Here is a 24,612-nt window from a genome sequence, read left to right as displayed (position 1 = left end):
TTTTCATTAAAAGTTCATGATGCGACATGAGAATTTTGATTAAAGAAATTGATATTTGTGAACCCCGAGCTAAGAATATTGTAGAGATTTACAAAACAATATCGGCATTATAGATTGGAGACGCCAACCTCGTGACGAATTGGCGCACGAACATTATTCTTATCACGATTCCGTACGTGTTTTATCAGTATTCTACGGAGCGAGGAATTGTTTTTCAACTTTCCAAGCGAGTTGTTGATCTGCCAGATCCGTTGTTCGTGAAAGTGCATGGTATAGTTTTACAACTTCTCTATTCTTAGCTACCGATTTGCTCGCCAACAAATCCGCATCGATTGGATGGTCGGTTGATAAATGGAATAAACGGGCACGAGTATTTCATCATTTTAATCAACGCCTCACCGTTGATTCATGGCGAAGTGGGTTCTCTAGAGCTTGCGCGCAAACACAACCCGAGCACTGCTTGGTATCGGCTGGTCACACACAAAGATTAAGTGGCTGCCACCGGAACTGACGAGGCAGATAGCAAGTGCAAACGCGACGTAGACATGCAGACCTCTCCGGATTAGGAGGACGGTCCCATTTGGCGAAAAGTCCTACCCGGCTCTGTTGGCTTCTCCTTCCGATTTGCCAATGCTTGCCTACTGCAATCAAAGTCTTGGCGCCCAGAGGGAAGCAATCAAGGGGCCGCTGAAAGTTGGAGTGTGTGTTGGGTGCCTCCCTCCTGGGATCTGCTACTCCATCTCTGGCCACCTTCTAGGTCTCGTCTCGGTGGTAAACAATTCTCTTATCGCCAAAGGCAACACCACCTACACACCTTCCACAGAGTGAAACGAGCCAGATAGTGGCTCTGATTAAGCTTCCCGGAGTCAATTGATTGGTGGAAAGTTTCGCAAAATGTTATCACCTATCGGTTCCTTTCCACCCGGATGAGTAGCTTCTAGAAGGGTGTTTGATTTAGATTGTTTCGTGTTTTTTCCCCTTCTTCCGCTCTTGTTGTCAACAAACCAGAATAGCGGGTTAAAAGTAGTTTTCAACATACCCTGTAGTAGGGTGGATTATTTAATTTTCATCCGTGATACGATCCTATCATGGTCCCGGATGTCATTTTGAAGAGCAATAGCAAGTGTTGATCAATCCGGTTTGAAATAATAAAATTAAATTTCAGCACTTGTCTTTAAATAGAATATTGCGTTGAAATTGAATTTGTGCAGCTGAATGAATGCCCTCCCTCATAGCAACTGCAAGTTTTAGAAAATTTAGTAGATTCGACGATTGCCCGTCATATTTTATTTGAACATCTTTTCGCGCCCTTGCACAAAGTGCACTCGAGCCCTTGAAAGTAAAATGTTTACCCAGTTTTTTGCCCCCCTCGATTGCAATATTTCACAGCCACCGGAATAGGCCGCATCCTCCTCCAGCCTGGCGATAACGATTGACCGGTAAAATATTTATTCCATAGTATACAGTTCAAATATTGTGCTTCCGTGGTGTTGCTAGGTTTTTCCTTTGTTTGCACGTTTAGGTGATAATGGGAATGCTCTGTAGTAGAGATTCCCTGTTTACCTGGCGATAACATGAACGAACCTCGAACGATCGGGAATGCCCTTCACCAAGCGAACTAGTTTGTAAGCATATGTCAGTATTGTGTGTTTTTTTAAATATAACTCATCTTCCATTGGTCCACATGGTTGTATTTCTCTGGTATAATTTTGCCCTACTGACATTGTTTTCCGAAGCAAATATATCTTTTTTTTTCCCTTCGATTGGGTATAACAGTCACGTTCAATTGACACCTCGTTCGATCGCCGCGGGTCAAACATCTATCAAGCTTTGTTAAAGTCTATTAGTTAGCATTATCCAGCATCATGTCTGATCAACATCGAGTAAGCGAGTACCGAAGGAAAGGAGAAAAAGTTCGATAAATAAGAGTTATTAACACCCCGGTGTATACTCACAAAAAAAGTATCTCCTGAGGACGTGCTTGTTCATACGTCATTTGGTAAAGCATCGCGTGATGTCCGGCAAAAATAAACGAATACTGACCTATGGACATCGTTATCACTCTATGCTGTAAAAAGATCGAACCGATTCGTCATGTTTGTCCCCGATATGTTTCGAGTAAATATTTTCCCACCTTCGTGTCATTTGGAGTCAAAGTCCAACTGTATTTTTGCGAGTAAAAAGTGATGAGAACGGAGGTCACCGTAAACTTCACAAGTTTGCGTTGCAGGATGTTGAAGGGTTCATTGAAGAAACAAAGGAAGGTTGAAGGACTTTAGACATTTATGCAAGTCATTTTTTTATTCGTCATAACTATTCGCCACAAAAGGAAATCATTTTCAGCAAGAAGTCGTTTTTTAAATCAACCTTTTTAACTTTAACTTCAATTCGATTTTATGTACATCTTATGTTGGTGTACGGACTCGGAACTACAAAACCTCTAACAAGATCCTCCTCACCGGACGTTTAACCGGAACCGTGTAATAATATGGCATCTACGACACCTGTCAGGCATTTACAGAACTTGGAAAACCTCCACTAAGTACCGAGGCGCTGCCAATTATTCCGATTTGCATTTGTCGCGCGCTGCCTCCAGCTTTTTCCCGGCTCATGAGCCAGCTTGCACGTGTCACTGTGGTTTCAGTGTTTGGCCTTTCAGGTGCATTTTCTATTTTTGTTCCCCCCTCGACAACGTCGAACGGTGTGCGTCCCGTTTAGGTTTTTGTTATTTTCGCGATGAGATGGGATGATATACTGATATGTTTGTCAGTGCACTCGGAACACTTGTTTGTCCATTGCCGGGGCGGGATGTAATTTCAGAAGCAACCCTGCGGACGTAAAGCCAGGTCTCGGTGTCAGACATAAGCGGAATATAACTGACATCGATTAGTAGCTACCCTCGATGGTTGGGGAAACCTGAACCACCAGGAAAATGGGACGTAGGTTCATGTTTAAAATGTCTCCAACGTCGTTTGGAAGGTAACAGAAACAAAACAAAGACAAATACGTCTACCTTTGATAAGACACTTCACTTTTAGATTGGCCAATCTATCATAATCGATACAAGCTAAGGGTGTTTTCTTCGCTCCGCAACAGGCAGCCATACCTGACTTGAGGAAGTGATGAATTTGGTTATCTGAACTTCATTACTGCTTCCATCGTACTGCGAAAGCACGTGAGATCTGAAATGAAAAAAAAACAAGCTAAAAAGGTACAACAAACTGTCCTACGAATCGCTCACTTTTTTTACCTACGTTATCATGGAATGCGATAAGACAAATCTGTTTACAAAGATAAACCAGTTATATGATGTTTTCTCCAGACAGCGAAAAAAGCAGCAACTCGCTTGAAACTGCACACTCTTGTCGTCGGTCGGGATGAATTTTAATTAGTAAACTTTCTCATTAGATTTTCGGTAATGAATTGAAATAATGGAACCATTTTATCACTGGATCTGCACTTGACAAAATGTCGTCCCTTTATCTGTCGTCCATTCTAAAAATAAGTCCGATAGTACGTTGTGTAAAAGGAACGGTCTTGTCTTTGAATCGTCGCTCGTTCCATCCGTTTCATACATTCATGCTTTAGATTGTATCTTATTTCTGAGTGGTGGGTGGTAAAGTGCAGCCGGGTTCCACTTGATGCTCACGCTGCTGGCGGCCCATCCGCGGTGCGTTTATGAACATGTATACATTCGCAGAACACCGCAGCGAGCGAGACCTTCGTTGACGAAACAGTCAACGTGCTTTCCATTCCAGACATCGGGACGTGGTCGTGTTTCATTTAGGATAGACTTTTATGGAGCAGATGGGGGAAGAGAGGAACAACACGAGGAGGGGGGAGGAGCTGTACAACCTTTCCTGTTGATTGTCGGCCGGCACCATCACCAACAACATCAATTGATATGTTGTTTTGCCATTACACTAAACTGTCCTACCTTCAGCGCAATTGAGGTCAGTTTTCGAGCTCGTTTGGTGATAGGAAAAGGGCATTTCTTGTTGTGTTCTGTTCTCTTTTTTGTGATCTCATTTCTGGAGCAATAACATTTAATGTCCGAAGACTTTAATCATTCCTCGTTGCATCATGAATCCTTGTATTAAATATAAACCTAAATCTTTCAATACGGTTGGCAAAAGTTCGAAACTCCTATCAATCCATCAACGTACTGTCTCTTGACGCAAATCCAACCCCTCTCCACATCCACCTCACCCAGGGACCTCACCCGCCTTACATTTGGTTTCCCTCGTTAAGGTACAGATAGATGACAGCAACTTTCATTCTTCGGCAACTTTCATTCGTCTTCATTTCAGTTGTTACGAACTCAGCACACGACTCACAATAAATTAGCGTTAACTGTCAACTGGCAATGATGAGCAAGTAAACAAACTTCAGAGAATTATTAATGAGCTATATTATTTCATCGCTAAAATTAATAATAATACTCAATTAGAGTTGTGTATCATGCGAGTGAACTTAAATCGCATAAAACGACGCTGTTCATTTCGTTTAACGATCGTTTTAAATGGTTTTATACTGTTTACTCCTTCTAAAGTTGTTAGTTGGCCAGGTTGTCATATAAATTTCTTTGGTGTGAAATAAATTTCTGTCCGAGCAAAGTTAAGAGTATTTGATGGTTGCTGTTGAGAAGAAAGTTGCATTCGTCTAAAACCCCTTTAACGCAATTGTTTTGTTTATCCCACCGAGACTTGCACTTGCACTGGCGTAAGTGGCAATTTTGCATGCACATTTTGCTGCCGCCAGGATGGAGATAAATCCCCAATAGAGCAACGTGCCAAGTGACGACTAATCGCTCCCGGAGTTCGTAGAATATTTCCTTACCCTTCGTTCGCTCCTCATCGTTCATGTGTGCTTTCCTGCGCAAGAAATATTGGAACGTCTTTGCCAAGTTGTCCAGAAAGAGTATCAAATGAAGGAAAGGGCGAGGAAGGAAAGCGGTAGTTTACATTGTCGCAATTGTGAAGGTAGCAGATATATTTAAATTACAGCTCAATTTATTTGCCTCTGCCTACCTCTTGTCTTTGTGTGCGTTTGTGCCCTGCTAGCGAAGTGTTTAGGGTTTCAGTGAAAAGTAGTGGGCTTTTTTCCTTTCTTCCGGACCTGATTTTATTCTTAATCCTACGATCGACCAAGACGGCGTATTTCGGTGTGGTCAGTTACGAGTTGTGTTTCGTGTTGTTTGAATTGGTACGCGCACGGTGTTGACCACCGTTTTCCGGTGGTGAAGTCGCAATGTCGACCTACCTGAAGAATAAGCTGCTGCGCCGGCAGTCGGGTGGAATGGATTTTCCCGGCCGCCAGCACCGAAGCCGTTCGCTCGACGTTGAAGCCCTCCAGCGGTCCGGCGTACAGGCACTCATGATTGTAAGCAACACACCGTTCCACATGAAATATGCATCCCTAACTTACTGGGCATCTTGCCAGGCAACATGTTTTATTAACTTACCTTTTACCTGAGCCAAATCAACTTATCGTGATTGTGTTTCCTTTGTCTCTTTACAGAAAGCTGCTGCACAGCATCAACAACAGTTGGCTGCCCAATGTGAGTACAACGATTTTTATTTCTTATCCTTTGTTCCGTTTGATCTAGATCGGTTTGAAATATGCATTTCTCTGCCCGTTGGCGCCGTAGGGTATGCAATACACGCTACACAGGCGACAATAGTTGGCGGTGATTTTATTACTAAAACATTCTGCTTCCGTGAACTTTGTATTCTATATGCATATTAGCACTGTCAATTTATCTTGCACAACACAAATACGTCATTAGTTTCGACGACCAACTTACTGCTTTCCATATGAAGCATGTACCATCACAATTGGTAGTTTCCTGTGCACGGAGTGTGCACCTCACGCCAAGGGTTGCGTCTCGCTTCATGCAACCATATGAGCGATGACGTCATGGACCGGCCTTCGCTGAAGGCGTGTCTCACTGCCTACTCCTCGTTGAAAATGTTTGTCTAAAAACAGGGGTTGCGAAGCAAAAACTTCCGTGCGAGAAGTTTGAAAAAACGTGCGAAGCAACAAATTCTATAAGGTAAAAGTTTCATTTAATTTCGTTCGAAACAATCGAAATATTTTGGAATGAACAATACTTGTGTCTGGTACAGTTGGTGTATTTTTTAATCCTTAAATTTGGTAGCACCAACACACCGAGAACCGGTATTATGGTTCTGTTTTCGTCGTCCTTTTCCAGAGGATTATTTTTATTTTATAGTGTGTGTATATGCAAGTGGAGCCGATGAGTACACACACACAAACACAGTTGTATAGCACGTCAACCCCTTGTTTACCATCGGAAAGATAGAAAGATGGTACAGAGCAACGTGAAGAAGTTATGCTGTAATGGGGTGAAAAGAAAAGCAGCATATTACGAAACGAACGGACGGCGTCGTGGAAAACTACTGACAACCAGCAGTGAAGCAGATATCCGAGGGCTGGGCAACGTGGAATAAAGGGGAATTAAAAACATCATCGAGCAGGTTTTGCTGCTTGTTGATGTTATGTTTTTTTCGGATAACCTTGAAACCGGTACGCGCCGGCTTGTTGGTTGTGTATGTGTGAATGTTGTTTTGGTTTATCGTTCTCTGGCCACCGACTACGTCTTACTTTCATCCAGGCGTTCCCTCGAGCATTTCCCTTCGTTTGCACCCCTTCTTAAAATTCGATTTGATGGATTTCCTGCCAAATGAACGAACGCCGGTATCAGACGAGGTGCAAGCAACGTCTCTGTTGTTTGGAAAATGATTCGCGTTCCAGTGAAGGGGTTGGCTTGTTTTGCTGTTTTCAGTTCGCATGTTTTGCCGGTAAACAAAACTGAAGCTGCTGTCGGTTCGTCCATTACCCAATCGATGGGAATTCGTTTTTGTTTTCTTCGCGTAGAGATGGAACTGACTCCCTGTTTTTTCCTCGTTCTTGGATACATGGTTTTACCGTAGTATGTGGAGTGTAGTTTAAATGATTGTCTTTGTCTTGTTGCTTTGAAGGATTTTTAACTAGTTGTAAAGTCCACCGACATTTGGCTGACCTCGGATGAGTAATATTACAAACCAAAACAAAACGTGGGTTGTGTTTCCCCCTCCACACGGACTTACACGTGGGACTGTTATCGTTTGGTTGGTGGTTCTGTTTTTAACCACTTTTCAGGGTCACCACGAACCTACCATGCCCCTCGATATTATGCCATAATTCGACACATACACGTGCGTAGTGGAGAAAAACAACCATCGAGCACCTCGACCGGCTCGGAGAAGAGAAATCGATCCACTTTAACCGGAACGTGCCTCGTGGGTTGGTGGCGAGTTGGAGTGGTTGGAGATGGCAATTGCGCAGCAGCATGCATTTGCAAACCGGGAAGAGACCAGAACTACCGGCATTTTGGTTTGTTGTTGTTTTGCTTTGGTCTCTCCAGCCTCGTGCCTTCGCTGCAAAACTCACACCGATGACGGATGCTTCCGGTGGGGCAAAATGTTTCATGGAAATTGGGGCTCGCCAAATATGCTACAGTGGAATAGAGCAGAAAATCTTTCCTGTTCCGGTGTCTTGTCTCTTTCTTTCGTTCTAGAAATCGGCCACGTAGCGAGGAATTTTTTTTTCTTTTACCTAACAAGACTCAGGTTGATGCATGGCATTTGTTTTCTTCTTCGGAAAACAGCCATCACACGCGTTTGGTGTGCGTATCGGTGGTTTTTTATGCGTACACACACACGCCACACCGATCGACTATGGGATTGGAATCAGAGAGGTGGTCAAACGTAAATTTTACAAAATGTTTACATATTGGAATACATATGTTTTCACTCGCTGACTGAACGTCATTGAATTCTGAGAAAGTTGTGTGGAGAGTAACAGAATGCGTGCATTGTGCATGTAGCAGGCATAAAATCATGCATTTTAAATCAAAGCAATTTGATCAATCAATTCATATTTTACATACATAAAATGTAAAAAGAACAGTTTTGGTAAAACATATCGAAAATAATGGGGTAGGTTTATACACGCGACCATACGATAATTAAACAAAACAGAAGGTAAAGGTTGTGGACTAGGTGCTCACTGCTGAGTTTGAAACAACAGTTCCCAAAAATTATTTACTCAAATCGACTGTTGGTTAACTTTTTGAATCTTTATTAGCATACCATGTTGATATAATGTCGAGCGTTATCCCATAGTGCGACGGCGCCCATTTTGGGTATGTGCGTGTGCGTGCAGTCGATCCCATGATCGTCAACATAAAATAGCATTCTCGTAGCGATTCGCTGAACCGCGAGACGGGAGTCTTCGGTTGGCATCTGAAGTGAACGAAAGTGAAAGAAAACGCTGCTCCGTCGTGACCGTAAACACGCTGTGTATGCCATTGCTGCATTGCGTTGCATTTCGGCCTTTGTCGTCACCGCCGCCGCCGAGTTGGTTGCATACACGTGTGCGTTTTGTTCGGCTGATCTTTCGATGAGGCGACAAAGGTGACTTATAGCTTCTCGAGAAGATTGTTCCAGTGCGTTTGTGGAACATTGGAGAAGGGCGAGACTTTGAAGACGTGTCGGCAAATGGCGTTAGCAGAGGGTGTGTTAGGTGTTTGGAGTTCAATTCTCCGGTCTCTGTGATGATGTCATCTGACAGGTGTCAATGATAAAATTGAGGATAGACAAAAATTGTAAAGACAGTTACGATTTTTCGAACACTTGACAAACAATTGCATCTCGGCAATGGTTACCTTACACAATTTTATATAGTCTGTAACTCTAGTGGTTGTGCTGTGTCTACGTGACTTCCGATAGTTCCGAAGGGTCTGCGCGTCTCTCGAGCGTAGTAACCTCCATGGTTTACACCCCTCCACCCAACCACGGTTTAATATCGGACAACCTTTACCACCATTTCGGGCAAGGAGTGCAACGGGTGAGGAAGGTTTGAAAGGGGGATCACTCGTCACGATGGGATTTCTCTTTCCCCCCGCAGCGTAGTGTACGATCTAACGGTGTTTATTACATGTTTATTTTCTCAAACCATCACTTGTGTGCGTGTGTTACAACGTGTGTTTTTTTGACAAACCACCGATCGTTGTTAGATCGCGACCGGCACACTACTATGTTGTGTGCTGGTGTGCAGAGTTGTTTTTTTTTAAATTTTATCTCGCGGCTGCTGTTGTTTTGAAACTCGCCGTTCTGTAGTTGGGCAATTAATGAATTTCACCTCCAATAATAATTGACCGAAATCGACGAAACAACGGGAAGCTGCGGATGCGGGAAAGGGAGCGAAAGAAGACACGTGCGTGCCGTGACGTAACACGCGGTCCAAGATTTAGCAATCACAGACCGAACGAATAAGAAGTAAAAATAAACCGTTGTTTTTTCGATTCGACGAAAAATATTCTTTCTTCCTTCGACGTGACCTCCGGTAACAGGGAAATTAAACCGATAACATCCAACCCGGAGGTCAATAAAAAAGGAACATCAACAATTTAATTTCCTTTCCTTCCATCCGTGACAGGAAAATAGCGAGGATGAAAGCATTCCATCGTTTTATGGTTATTTTTGCGAAAGTCATCCGCCGGATGGAACGCTTATTTTGATGGCTTTATTTGTTTACACGAATATTTCTTGTAGGTCACATGTGTTTCCTACTTTTTGGTTTCTTTATTTCGTTCTTTAATATTTTAATGGAGATTAATCCAGCTTGAAAACATTCACAGCGTAGAATTGTTTAGAAAAGGGGACCGCTTTTGTTTTTCGATTTACGAAAAACTCAATCTAGATTGCAAATCATGCCATGGAAACTTCTGCTACTTATCTGAACTTGTATATAATGGAAAAAGTTTTCCGCATTGATCAGAAGAAGAGATTAAGGAAATTAAACTACAGATAGCGTTTTTGCATTCGTTGCATTTTGCTTGCCATGCTTACCTTCCTACATCCTAATGGGAAATTAATTGTGTTTTTTTTGAGTAACGCAGATTCTCACAGTTTACTTCATACTTCACTTACTAATTCACACTGGCTAATTTTTCCTTTTCCAATTACTTGCAAGTCCTTTTTCTGAAATTATTCCCCGGAAACGCCATGAATCACAATCCCAAAATAAAACCTACGCAAACGTGGTAATGACTTTCGCCGAAAACGTTCCAAGCATCCTTGTTTGTGAGCTCGCATAAAAATCTGGCTTCGCCGACATGAAACAACAATGCAAGCTTTGTCGAAGAACATAAAAGATACGCTATGCTTTCTCAGAAATCGGACAAAGGAATGGGCGGGACTAATTCTTTCCGTTCCGAGTAGCGGACAAACACTGTCTCCGCAAAGATGCCCCATAAACACCCGGGTTGTATTAATTTGTCGATCCTTGCGAACTCCTCGCAAAATGTGCAAACGAGCGTCTGACAGCAGATGAAGGCATGTGTCCTGATTTGTCCTGCTGGGCTCTAGAATGACCTCATTTCTTTACCAGACCACCGACGCCAGCTTCCTGACCCTGTCGGAAACAGCGCACGAAGAGGGGCAAATTAATGTCTGCAATGTCTTGAAACGAAATCCCGAACAAAAGAATATGATTGCCTTTTTCCGAAGGGAAACTCGAAGACTAGAGAAATTAAATGCCAGGCATATGGTAAATAATAGCGAAAATGTTGGGAACATGTAGGAAATTCGAAAGTTATTGAGTTAAGTTATGGAAAAATCCGTAATATTCAGATAATTATGTTTAAGGAAATTGGAAACCTTACCGCAAGTTAATGTCGTTTATCAATCGAATTATAATCAATCATATATTACATAATCAGACATTGAACATAACGTTTACATTCATGGCATACGAAATGCCTACGTACCTTTGAATGTTACCGGCAGATGTTTGGAAGGTCATATGTTTATTTTTGTGTCGTTCTAGAAACTCCAGGAACATCTCCAGAAGGAGAAAATCAAATTATTCCGTGCCCTAGATTGTAACAAGGGTGTTTGATCCGCGTCCACTTATCGGTAGGCAACGGTAGTAACACGTGTGTCACTACGTAGAAACGGTGGAGACGCCAGGTCGTCCATCATCAGCGTCACGCGTGGTTCGCTCAAGGACGCTTTTCACTTTCACTAGTTTTTTTTCCTACCACGAAAAAAAGGACAAAGCGAGCGTGTTTGCTTAGTAACGGGCCTCTCATCATCCAGGGCGGGTTACTCATTCGGACGCTCACACACTCCGCTAGATAGAACTGGCTGGCAACTGGCCCAACCTGGCGGAACTCGGAAAATGCACTCCTCGGCGAGACTCTGTTTACATTCCTTCCGGCGTTGGCGCTCTTTCCCTTTTCGCCTCGTTAGTTCCTTCTCATTTTATGTCACAAACTAAAGGCTGTTTTCATAGCGCCGGCGCACTTCGATCCTGTTAGGTTTCGTTTACGCGGGGTTTTTCGGTTGGTGAGGCAGAGTTTCCTTTCCTATAGAAAAACGAAATTGAACCACGTTCTCTACACTGAGAATGTCACGTAGGCCAAGGGTGCCTTTTGTGCCTGAAGCGGCACTGTGTTTGGTTTTGGGAAAAAAGCTTTCCTTTCGGTCGGAAATGTCGCGAGGGCAGAGGAAAGCAGCAGCGGAATTTTCGATTTTCCACCCGAAAGCAGCAGCATATTTCCCTCGAAACCTTTTTCATGGGCATTCAACCGTACAATGTTTACGTGGTTTTATTGTGGTTCTCCTGTGCGTTGTTTTAAAAGGTATATCTTCTGAAAATGACGTGACCATCATGGATCTTTGCAGGTTTATTATCTCATAATCGGAGATTGGCTGGAACGACAAAAAAAGAGTCTCTGGAACTTTTACGCCTGAACCATGTAACTTCTTGTTGTTGACAAAAAGACATGGATAGAATTTGGTTAAAATTTGAATCCCTTGATCATGATCTGAAGAAACAAAATTTGACGGAAAACTCTCCCGGGGGAAAACCCCACTTGACACGATAGGAAACAAAAACAACGCCATTTCTTTGATTCGTAGTAGTTCGAAGGGTGTCCTATCGATTACTCGTTTTTCGTTGTACTGCCCAGCCGGCGTTTTTACTACGCAACTTACTAAATCCATTTGTTGCGCCGGTAGCGTGCGAACGTCCTTTTCGACTCGTCCTAGGCTGTGGCGTCGTAGTATTACATCACGTGCCACGGGCAACGAGCCTCCGCAGTTTTTCATTCACTAAAAACAACCTACGGTTGGGCAGCAAAACCGGCTTTTCCCCCCTTGGGGCTGGCAGGGAGGGTCCAATCACGTGGCAAAGAAGGAGAATTGGAAGCAAAAAGGAATAAGAATCGTTGGATAATCGCCAATCGGAAAAAACAACTACTCGTAAGTAGTGGTGTGGAAGTTACTAGCCTCCGACAGAAAATACGCGTGGTGGCGTTGTTGTTTTCTTCACACGAGAAAATTGGTACTTTTAGCAACTCATTTTCCCACTGCAAACCGCCACGCGGATGTGAGTGGCCACCACCTGGAAGGGCGCGCGCGTATTCTGAGTGTCGACGGTGGGAGGATGGCCGATGAAAATTGCCTTTATCTCCCATCAGTTGATCACCGGAGCTCACACGAATCGGACGCGAAAAATCCACGACGGGATATAAACCCTTTTCTCGAGCAGGAAGGGGTAAACGGGGAGGTTCCGGGTTTCCGGTTGGGAAGACTTTTCCCGAGCAAGTGTTGTCACGGTGGAAGTGCTAGTCGCATTATTTAGTAGTGAAGTGAGGGTGAATGTCGCTGTGCAGTGAAGTTTTTGGCTGTCCTCAAAATAAACCGTGTTATATAACTCGCGTTGTAGGTTGATGCAAGAACACCGAAATGTTCTAGCTCGCAGTGGTAAAATCCCTATATCCGATGTTGTACAGATGTTCCTGTCCAGCAATCATATCACCTTCGATCTAAACCTCAAAATCAAATTAAAAAGCAATGTGTTCAAGGGTGTGTTGTGGAGGTGGAGTAGGAATGACATTTGCTGGTAGCCCTTCCACTCCATGACCTAAATAAACGAACGTTTGGAATACGAGCATGCACGTACTCACGCACGTTTGCATGCCTATTGCCTCATGAAACAAATGACGGACCATGTGACTTTTGGGGGGCTCTGCACCGAGAGAGATTGTTTGCTGCCCTTTTTGCCTTTGAGTGGAGCAATGGAAATCGTGTGGCACTCTGGCTAGACTTTGCCTCCACATAACTGGATACAGTTAGTTTCGTTTGCTCGTTCTTCACACCAACAAAATGTAGATTCAACTATAGGAAGGTTTTATCTAGTTGAAGCTGATAACCAACCCGGCCAAGGGACGCGTTAGACTCGTTGTTGTGTTTCTTGGAGTATCTTAAAATACACCCCGGGACGATGGCTGATAACACAGGCTTCAAACAGCGATAAATGTTGAAACGCGCCTGCATCAAGTCGTAGCAAACGAAACGCCTTTCAAGTAAACACCACTCGGACACAACACTTGCGATGCAATTTGAGAGGAAAACACAGTTCTTTTCGCATAATTAACCTCCTCGATTTCGGTTCAAGAAATCGCACTCGAAGGATCAAGCAGGATACGGAATGGAACAAGAAAGTCGGTTTCTCTCCTTCTCTCTTACTTCCTGAGCAGCGTTTCACATTTCTCCCCGCAATTCACAGCTGTCAGCGTGCATTAGAGCAGCAGCACTGTGAGATGAGTCAGGACCGGAAAATACGGAGAAAAATAGATAGCAGGACAATGGCGCGTGGTTGGGCAATTCACGGCAATTCAGTAATTTTGGCGCTCATTTTGCTCATCTTCGCCATTTTTTTTTTGTTTTTTGGCGCCGGCACAAAGAGGTGAGGGGGGAAGAGGGTGAACAGAAAGCATGTATCGATTTTCTCCCTCCCTCACCGAGCTTTCACAGCGGGCGATCCACCGGCACGGCCACGGTCACGGTTGCACGAGGAAGAGAACAAACCGTTCTGATGCTGATTGGCATGAACTTCAATCGGTTTTCGGGATGTCTGAGCCGCTTTTTGGCATTTCGCTTGGCGAGAAAAATTAGGGATGTATTAAATTGAATGAAGAAAATTCGCCGAAGACGATTGAAATATTTGCTGGCGATAAAAGAAAGATACGCCCATCCATCTTAATATTAAAAGAAAGAAGGAACTATTTGTATCAGATGCGAAACGGAGGGTAGAAGGACGTTAAAATGAATTTCTTTTCCTCAGCATTATATTAGTTTACAATAAGCACATTCAGCAGATATGCAAACCCAGCGACTTTATTTACCATTCTTCTTCATTACGCTATAATTAAATGCTGGGATCGTTTGCGAAAAGCATCATAAATCTTCTTTATGCTTGGCTAGTGGCGACGAAAGCTTGTTCAGCTTTTGCTCCTGACACCCGTGGAATATTATGATAGGACAGTTTATTGATTTTCCAATCATCTCCAGTTTTGGACGCGCTCGTTTGGATGGCCTCTAACCCTCTCGGGTGGTCGAGTAGCTTGTTTCTGACGCACAGCAAGCTGTGCGAAAGAAACATACATCATTATATCATAAAATATATCGCTTGGGGCAAACCTTCACGAGATATACATTGTTTGAAAATGTTGGAGTCTGAATTATGGCTCTACATTTTTTCCTGATGCGTAGACAAGTTAGGAGCTCAAAGTGATCCTTAAATTGTGTCAGCATGTTTTCATACAAACCTATAATATTTTACGGTAGATTTATGAGATTGGGGTGTGACCTTCCTTCAACATAACTCTGGACAACGTGATACAATTTATTGTACAAAGATTATTTTCATATATTTTTTCTACCACTCTTCGTATGTGCGCCAAAGTCGGTCATTCACCTTTATTGCTTCACCAACAGATTGCTGACATTGTGTGACTTTTGTGAAAAGAAACAAAGTGGTCTAATGTTACTTTCGAATCTGGAATATCATTCCACGTCTCAACTGTCACACAAAGTTGTTGATACCAATAAGATCCGTTGTTCCTTTCCGTCGTCCAACATGTCTTTCTGCCCATCGTATTTTTAAATGACGCGTCATTGCGTCTGCCCTACGCCACCATAAGAAGGTCGTCACATTGTCTGTCCACATTGCTTGAAGTGTATCGCGCCTTGTTTGATTCCGAATTTGCAGCGTGCGCATGGTCCAACTGCTAAATGCAACATCGGCGCTTCTTTCCGCCTGCCGGTGGATGCCCAGCGGATTTGGGATTTCGTGTTACCGGCAAACATATCTACGAGTGATACGTGAGAACCGATCCGGTGTTGAATTCGAGCAATCGTCACTTAAACATGATTTTTTCCCCCCTGTTGTAAGTTCTTGTGTGGTTCTTCTTTTTTAATGGTTGCCCTTCAGTTGTTTACTGATTTTTAGCGTTGAGTGTTTGGGGTCCTCTTTACCGCAGAGGTTTCCTTTGGTGGTTCGCTGAACTCGCGAAAGGATGTTGGGTTTCGGATTCTTCAGAGGAAATACTCCACCAGCGTAGAAAAAGAAGGGCATTCTTTTTACATTCCACCGTATTGGAGCCATTTGCAAGCATGTGATATGCTTGCCCGAATCGTGAACAAACGAACTCGAGTTTTTTCTGTGCTCTTTTAGCCTCGTGTTTCAGTCTTTTCCCTTCGCTGCATTGGGAAACACGTGACGAAGCTCGTAAAATCTTGCGCGACACTTCTTCATTAGATGGCGTTTGTTGCTTAATAACTCACAGAGCGCCAACTTCCGTGGGTTTCCTATCAAACCGTTGGGATGTTTTAATTAGGTGTGATTGAATTAATTTAACCAAACTACCATCAACAATATCCCGGCGCGCGCCATGAGATCGTTTTCTGCCATTTCAATCTCCTGCATGGCGTGTACGACGAAGCCCGTGCGTCGAAAACTGCCACGATACAACCCGCTGGGAGAATGAAGCAATCAAGCGAACGAGTCTTGGAATAGATTGGGAGGTTCAAGTTATTGCAGAATGGTTCCTTAACCGAATGATCTTTATTAGCAGATGCACTGCTTATATATAGTATTATCGTTGCCATAGTAATCGTGAATTACTTATTCCTATGTCTACTATAACACTCCTCCCTAATTCACGATTCCTATACTATTACAAAACCTAGCCTGGTTCATCCGTTGCAAAGGCTTAGTGAATCCATCGGCCAGTTGTAATTTACTCGATACATATTCGAGTTTCACCACTTGATTTTCTAAGCTTTCATTCACAAAATGGTAGCGTATGCTTATATGCTTCGTCCGAGGGTTATACGATCCGTTTTTAGCGATGATGATTGCAGACTGATTGTCGCAATAAATCAGAACTGTTCCTACATCGCTGAATTCCGAACAAAGGTTTTTCCACCATATTGCCTCTTGAATGCTTCGAGAGAGAGCCATGTATTCTGCTTCGCAAGATGAAAGGGCTACTGTTGGTTGCTTCTTTACGCCCCATGCTATTGCTGCACCTTGCAACATAAACACGTATCCACTCATTGATCTGCGACTGTCAGGATCTCCTCCCCAATCAGCATCGGTATATCCTGCCAATTCTCCGCTTTCATCCTTTCTGTACTGCAATTTCCTGCTCGCTGTACCTTTCAGATATCTTATTATATTCTTCACAGCCTCCCAATGTTGTCTTCCGGGATTTGAAGAAAATTGGCTAACAGTATTCACAGCAAAGGCAATATCAGGTCGAGTTATTTGCGCTACAAAGGATAAACATCCAATTGCTTCTTTAAACGGTACACTTCTCATTTCCTCAACTTCAGCGTCATTCTTTGGTGACATTGACTTTTCCAATTTAAGATCAGGATTCATGGGAGTTGTTGCAGGTTTTGCGTCGACCATTCTAAATCGCCTAACAATCTCTTCGATATATAACTGTTGATCTAGTGATAATATTCCTGCACTTCGATCTCTCTTGATTCGAATGCCAAGACAATGTGATGCTGTGCCTAAATCCTTCATTTTGAATTTCTGCATTAGAAATTGTTTTAGTCTTTTCTTCAAAGGATTATCATTCGTGAAAATTAACAGATCGTCAACATATATTGTTACGAACAGCATTTTATCTTCATTCATCTTCCAATATAAACAAGTATCAACTTTCGATCGTTGTAGGCCAAATTCTAGCAGTACTTCATTCAACTTTGCATTCCATACCCGGCTCGATTGCTTCAAACCGTATAACGCTTTCTTTAGTTTACATACTTTTCCATTTGGAATTGCAAACCCCTCGGGTTGCTCCATGAAAATTTGCTCATCACCTAGTTCTCCATGCAAAAATGCGGTAACCACATCCATCTGGTCCACATCCATATCAAACTTCGTAGCAAGTGCCATCAGGTATCGGACAGTTGAATATCGCACTACAGGAGCATACACTTCTTCATAGTCGATTCCCGGTTTCTGCGAACATCCTTTAACAACTAGTCTCGCCTTGTACCGGTCCACATTTCCATCAGATCCTCGCTTGATGGAGAAAACCCACTTGTTTCGAATGGTTTTTCGACCCTTTGGTAAATCGGTGATCATCCACGTCTGGTTCTCATTCAGGGATACCATCTCCTGCTTCATTGCCTCGATCCATTTTTCACGATCAGGTCTCCTCATAGCTTCATCGTAACTCTGCGGAATATCTTCTTCCGGTGGATGGTTTGAAATGGTGTTGTAACTTACAAACTCATTGTATCTATTTGGACAATTACGCTGGCGATTACTTCGTCTCAAAACTGGCTGAGTTTCTTTGCTTTGTCCTGTAGCATGCGGTGTTCCGGTCTGTTTCGGTTGTAGCAATCTATAAAGCCCTTTTTCCTGTTTCCCAGATACAATAACTTCTCCATTTGTATCTATAACTTTACATTTGTCTGCTGTAAAAATCACAGTGTGCCCTTTTTTACATATTGCACTCACAGACAATAGATTCGTAACCAAATTAGGTACCTTCAGAACTTCATATACGTTAGCGTTATTCTCTTCTAATTTTACTGTACCTCGTGCTATAGCCATCATGCTGCCATTATTCGCTGTCCATATCGCTTGCTGCAACGTTGTCTCATCACTAAAATGTTGATTCGGTTTTGCCATGTGACAAGTTGCTCCGGAATCAAAATACCAAGATTCACTGTTTGCATCGCCACTAGCAAACGAACTCCATAGTGAACTTGATTTTCCTTTTTCTCCAGACATTGGACACTTGGCTGCAAAATGTCCAGGCTTTTTACAATTATAGCACGTCTTTTCGCTCCTTTTCTTATACTGCGCCTTTGGTTTATACTCTCTTCTTATGTACAATGCTTCGTTATTCATGCTGCCATCAAGATTCCTATCACACTTCACGTCCTGCAGAATTTTTGCCTTTACCGCATCCGACGTAAGTTTCGCTCCTGATGCTTCCAGCCCCATGATCATTGGTTCGTAATGATCCGGTAATCCCATTAAAAGCAATGCTACCATCCAGGAATCGTCTACTTGAAATCCGATCGCAGCAAGCTTGTGGCTAGTCGACATCAGCTCGTTAACATACTCTTCTACGCTCATGCTAGAGGTTAACCTTATGTTCGTCAACTTCCGAAGCAAGCCGATCTTCCTGGTCAATCCGGTGTCTTGAAATGCTGCGGCCAATTTCTTCCATGCTGAAGCTGCATCCGTTGCGTCCTGAACCAGACTGTAGTTGTAACTCTCCAGACTCAGACAGATTGTTGCCAATGCACGCAATTTTGTCTCTTTGTCCACTACTTCGCCTTCATCAGGTTCCACGGCACTCCAAGTTCCTTCGCGGATCAAGATCATCCGCATTGCAAACGCCCATGTTGAGTAATTTTCACGTCCACGTAACCTTTCTACCATGGGAAGATTGATTCCGTTGAGCCGTCCTACGCCAGCCGTCGGCAATCCTGCTCCTCTTCCCTCCGTAGCGTTTTGTTCAACGGAACTTCCAGTACTCATTTTCGACTTTTGCTTTTACTCTTCTGGGCCCATAACCTATTGCAGAATGGTTCCTTAACCGAATGATCTTTATTAGCAGATGCACTGCTTATATATAGTATTATCGTTGCCATAGTAATCGTGAATTACTTATTCCTATGTCTACTATAACACAAGTTGGGCAAGGCACGCCAAGGGAAAGAGTTGCGCTCAGGAGAAGAAAGAAGGGGATGTGTGTGCGTCGAAGGAATTATAATCAATATGGATCCAAATCAAGTCTGAACTCTGGTCTCGTTGTTGGAAAAGAGTTACCATCTTTTGCAGATTTCGCTTGCTCACTGTTGCCTTTTCAGGGGTATAACAATTAAGGTTTTGGTTGAGGTTCCAAATTTCGTTGCTCGGAAAAGAATGAAGCAGACAGCACCCATACCGAATCCCAATGGCGATATGCAAAAAGTCACCTGCAATACGAGATTATTGATTGTTCATCCTCAGATCGTCAGACCTTGACATTCGTTCCAGCTGTCGACCGAATCCGGAAGGTTCGGTCGATTGTTTTGGTGTGGTGTTTCCCTCTTGCTAGATGTTTTTCGAGTTGAGTCTACTGATGGAAAGATTCGATATGGGTCTCACCTTGGTTTTTTTTATCAACAAACAAAACTACACTCAAGAATCGGACATCTCTCGATTGATAAGGACTGTTTACCTTCAACCAAGTGTTTGTTTACGAATTTATTATCGTTTTGATTATGTCATAAGCAGCTGTTGAATCAGTCTGATTTCGATAAGAAAAACAACTTTAATTGGAAGTTAATATTTGAAGTATTGTTAGTAGCCGGCAAATTCCCGTTGGCGACCTTCTTTTGTGCACAAAATGTTTACCAGACTGAACAAAGTTCGCATGGTGCACATTTGGTACGTGTTCATCTCGTCCATATTGTTGTGACTTTTCAATTAGATTTTATTCTTCTTTTCTCGCGGGTGCTTTTAGCATTGCAACTCCCACCGGGAAATGCAGCACACTTGCCAGCACTCGAAGGATACGTAGATGGCATTTGGGGGGAGTTCTTTTCCCCTTTTGTAACCATCCTTTCCACGCCGTCCACGATAATAAGAGGAAATGAAAAAAATGACAGCCGGCAATAAAAAATAAAGGGTATTCCGTCACAGTGGCAACCACTTACTGGGCCAAGGAATGGGCTACCGATCCCTCCCGTTTGCTGTTTTGTCCCCGCGAAACTTTGCATGGTTGCAGTGGACAATGTTTCGCACTTGCTTCGACTCTTTGTGCCATCCGTCGCCATATTAGATTATCCCGGGATAAAATGCCACCGGGACCCGGGGTGGATATGGTCGGTTCCCTTTTGGTTACGGTTTGTATGCTGCAGAATGTGTACCCGAACCCTGCCGGGTTTGCAGCCAACATGATTCCTCCATAAATTATCCCACCAGGAGACTGACGACGTTTTTTTTCGTGTTGTTTCTGGATGCTGCGGGGGTACGCGGTGGCCGACAAGTGTGTTTGCTCGAGGAGCAACAGAGACCTACCCACACACTATCATCAACCTTTCAGCAGCAACAGTCGTTGTTGTTGCTGTTGATTTTTTTGTTTCCTCTAACTCTCCTCCTGGCCCAGGAATGTGGCACCTTTAACGACGGGCACACACCAACCACCGCGACGACGTTGGTGTGTGTCGGTTTCCGTTCGCGAACGCGAAACCACCGTGGAATCAGTCAGCGATCGTACGCGAACCGCGATGGACACACAGAGGGTTAGAGCCTGGGCAGGTTAGCTTCAGTCCCATAACCACCATTAAAGGTGATTTCATAGAGAGACTCCTCTACGGCCGTTTGGAAGCAATTCAAACCTTCACGCGAGTTTATGGCACTCTCGCTTTATTGCCAGTGCAGTGTGCGGTGCTTTACGCACGAGGTGCCTACATTCGAGTTTATCTACCCTTATTGCAGCAAAGGGATGTGAAATTCATTTGTCCGTTGTGAATTGCGAGCTAGGGAGGTGGAATCTGTTTTCGTTAGGTACACGAGATTAGGTTGGGTAGATAGTTTATAAATCACACACCAAGTTGTACCTAAATCAACAGTGTCCTTTACCCTTTTCTCAAGAACTATTTTACTAATGTGTCGAATGTCATCAACTACAGTTGGTTCATTTTGGGAGCTGCATAATGTGACTGTTTCAGTGTCTAGCAAAAGGGTTTTACAAAGTGTCCATATAGACAACAAAATCACCCCGCCAGAGTGGCATCAATAGTGAAGCAAGTGAATCAGTGGTGACGAACGTGTTTGTTGTACGAAGTGGCGACGTCTCGTGTCAAGCCCGATCGGAGCCGTAATCTATGAAACGCATTGGACCGAAGATAGCGCTGAAAGTGACAGTAATTCGGTACAGCTTATCGTGAGCCATCGTTTCGAAGAATGCACGGCATACAGCACTTGTTCCGGCAGCATGCGCTCGAGAAGCAGGCGAGCGCCGACAGCTGGCATTCGGCGAACGGCAGTGTTGGTGGCAGCTCGAGTCAGATGCGTCCACCAAACGAGCGATCACGCAGCATCGACGAGTCGCAGGTGTCACTAGCTAGCGAAGGTTAGTATAGGCGATGTCGAGAGGATCAGTGACCGGGCCGGGTGTGTTGGAAGTATCCTGGCTGTATTGGAACAAGTTGTGACGACTCAAATTTTCATGTACGTGCCTTCCCTACGAGAATCGATCGTGGTTTCGGCAGAGCTTCTCCGTCTTTGAAGCGGATAGCTTTGTTTTTCGTGAACCATCAATTAGCCAAAGTCAATTAGCTTAGATTAATGGCGCGTTTTGCCTTTGAGAAGTTTCGCACGGCTGATCACACAAGTTCGATTTGATTTGATCGAACCATGGTGGAAGGTCGGAAGAACGGTTCAGTCTACAGCCGGCTAGACACACTCCGTGCCGGTCACTGGTTCACGTCATCATGCGGCTGAATGGGTTTTCAATGCTTCGCTTAATATATTCCTGCAGACTATCGGCTAGCTTCGAGTCCACTTCACGTCCCTTCCGGCACGGGTTCGATCCGATCCCCGACGTCGGCCCAGGAATACTACAATCTCGGCATTTCGATACCTCGCGGTCGCAAGTCGCCGGACAGCCGCGGAAGTCAGTGTTCCGAGATGAGCGCTGCGAGTGCCGGTTGTTCGAGTGGCGTCAAGCGTATGTCAAAGCGCACTCCTGTCCCAGGCAGCGCCGATCAGCGTCCGCCTGGATACAACCCGGTAAGTAGGCGGTGGGTGAAGTGCAACGCGCAATGTATTTCCGCTCTTCCGGTGACACTTTCACTTCCACCTTTCGCTTTCCAGACGGCCGGCCGACGGGGATCGCTTGAAAGTGCGTGCTCACCGCCGACCCATCATCACACTGCCGGGTACTTCCCGCACGATCTGGACGACATCTACGAGTACAAGACGGACCATCAGTATTTTACGCACACCGGCGCGTACCACCAGCACCCGTACCCGCTCAGCTCGGACCAGCAGCGCAATCTGCTGTTCCAGCGCAACCACGGGTTCCATTCGCTCGACGAGTACGCCGGCGGTGGTTCGTCGGGCATTTCGAGCTCGAACAGCTCGAACCACCGGCTGTTCGGGTATAAGCACCGCTTCGACAACAGTAGCTTCGCGCGCAAGCTCACGCAGAGCATCTCGCAGAGCAGCATCGACAGCGGACACTCGTCGGCGTCCAAGTCGTCGGCGAAGCACGAGAAGCGCAACAATCAGCAGCGCGAAAAGGGCGACCACCATCACCACTCGATCACGGAGATGATCAAGCATCTCGGCAAGAAGGCGCACATTTGGCCCGGTGGCCGTACGCGCCATTCGTCGATCAGTGAAGATTCGCAGCACGTGGGAGAGACGCACGGTGCCGATGAGCGAGCCGGCGATGGAGATGGGCAGATTCCACGCCCACGGGAAGACTTCCGGACGCGGTCCCGATCGCTAGATGTCGATCAGACGCGCCGCATCTTGGACGATTGCGAATCGACGTACAAGATCTATAACAAAATCTTGCGCGAAGGTAATTCACCAAAGTCTTGAGTGCGATTGTAGGTTTTGACGGACTTCCGAAAAAGTGTTGTTCCACCTGAACAGGTAGACAATTTGCTATCGATAGATTAGATAGATCTGGATCTACTATCGCTGAAGAAGTAGATGCTTAGGGTATTTGATACTATCCGTAGAATTATCAAAGAGAAAAATAGCCTTGGTGGTGAAAACGCTAGGCTAGGACGTAAAGCTTCTCGAAAGACATTGACAGACGCAACAATGTTGATCAATGTTTCTTGATTAAACTGTTGTATAAATGTGTAAATAATTTTATTAAGCTACACCATTCTTTGAATAAGAAGGATGTGCAGTGTGCACAGATTGGCTTCATGATTCTCGAGTGCGTTTCAATAGCCAGCGCCACCCTTTCCTGTCTGTGCGGCCCCAACTAGAAACTGCTGGACAGAAATCAACGCATAAAAGCGACCATGAATTGACGCCTGATCTACCAATTAGCTCTAGAGCGTACTATCTGCCGGGCCAATGCCAGCAATCTTGTGCCTCGTTAAGATATTTTCTGCCGCACTGTGTGCTTGTTTTATTGATGTGTATATAAATAAGCCACGGTGTAGTGTTTTGTCCACTGCAACCACTTTGCGGTGCTTTCGTGTTCCTTCCGTCTCGTTTGACACCAACGCTTACGTAAGGGGGTGGTGTTCATGTTGATCTCTCCTCCCGGTGGAGCAGTATTACATTAATTTTTATTTCTTTTTGTTCGTTGTTCGGACTCTTTGGCGTGTTGGCGTGCTGCCAATTCGACGACAACGGGGGTTTAGCACCAAAGCACCACGTAAACCCATTCCGAAAACCTAATGTTTTCACTGGTCACGCGAACCGACTGTTTACATTCGCGTTCGGTAAACAGCAGAGATCTTCAGCGAGGATCATTTGCTGCTGAAAATGCCGATGGACGAATGGCGGCATTTCAAATCGAAGTGTGAAGTGTATGTGTTTGCACACAGTGCCGCGCATTAAAAAGGGGAGATACGAAGGAATGATGATTTTTGTTTATCCTGGAACAGTGTGCAATTCTTCTCAGATGTTGTATTTGATTTTTGTGTTTGACAAATTGGAAGGGTGCATAATTCGTTTGAACAATACATTCCAATAGTCAATGCAAAGTGAACACTTCCACTCGATCGTTCTGTTAAATTTATTTTCGACATCACGCCTCGCATATTTTAAGCATCAATTGTCTGCTATTTAAAATATTTCTTTCTCGCACATTTCGCTCTCAAAACTATCTGGCATCGGTTGTTCGAACCATCCCATTAGATGGGATAAAAACGTGCATAACATGTTCCGTTGCAGTTGATACCGGCTTGCACCTAGCAGCGAGAATAGAAGAGAAGCTTGTTTTGCTGTTGAATAAGAAAAAAACAAAACGCTTCGGGAGGCCGGTTTCAAATCGATTTGAAACTACGCAAATAAGCGAGAAGAAAGGGTGGTGGGGATGGGGGGGTTGGTTGGGAAGCGGAGCAAAACTAAGAAATAGAACCGGCAAAACGATTTTGCGAAGTGGAGGCACGTCCGTGCTGCAAGCCTACGTTCTTGACGATGGCGTCAGCAAAATACATACCATTATGCAAATTTAAGTTCCCGCTT

General features: G+C 44.2%; 1 protein-coding gene across 1 annotated transcript in view; it reads left to right on the top strand.

Annotated features, from left to right (window-relative positions):
- The window catches only part of LOC131260354 (uncharacterized), a 50,046-nt gene that overhangs the window by 7,430 nt on the left and 18,004 nt on the right, over window positions 1-24,612 (top strand). Inside the window, exon 5 of the mRNA XM_058262054.1 lies at window positions 5,521-5,560. Coding sequence (XP_058118037.1) covers window positions 5,521-5,560 — 40 coding nt within the window. The remainder of the gene's footprint in view (window positions 1-5,520; window positions 5,561-24,612) is intronic.

The sequence above is a fragment of the Anopheles coustani genome, chromosome 3, assembly GCF_943734705.1.
Source record: "Anopheles coustani chromosome 3, idAnoCousDA_361_x.2, whole genome shotgun sequence".
In the NCBI taxonomy this organism is placed as follows: domain Eukaryota; kingdom Metazoa; phylum Arthropoda; class Insecta; order Diptera; family Culicidae; genus Anopheles; species Anopheles coustani.
This window is presented reverse-complemented; position numbering and strand designations above follow the sequence as displayed.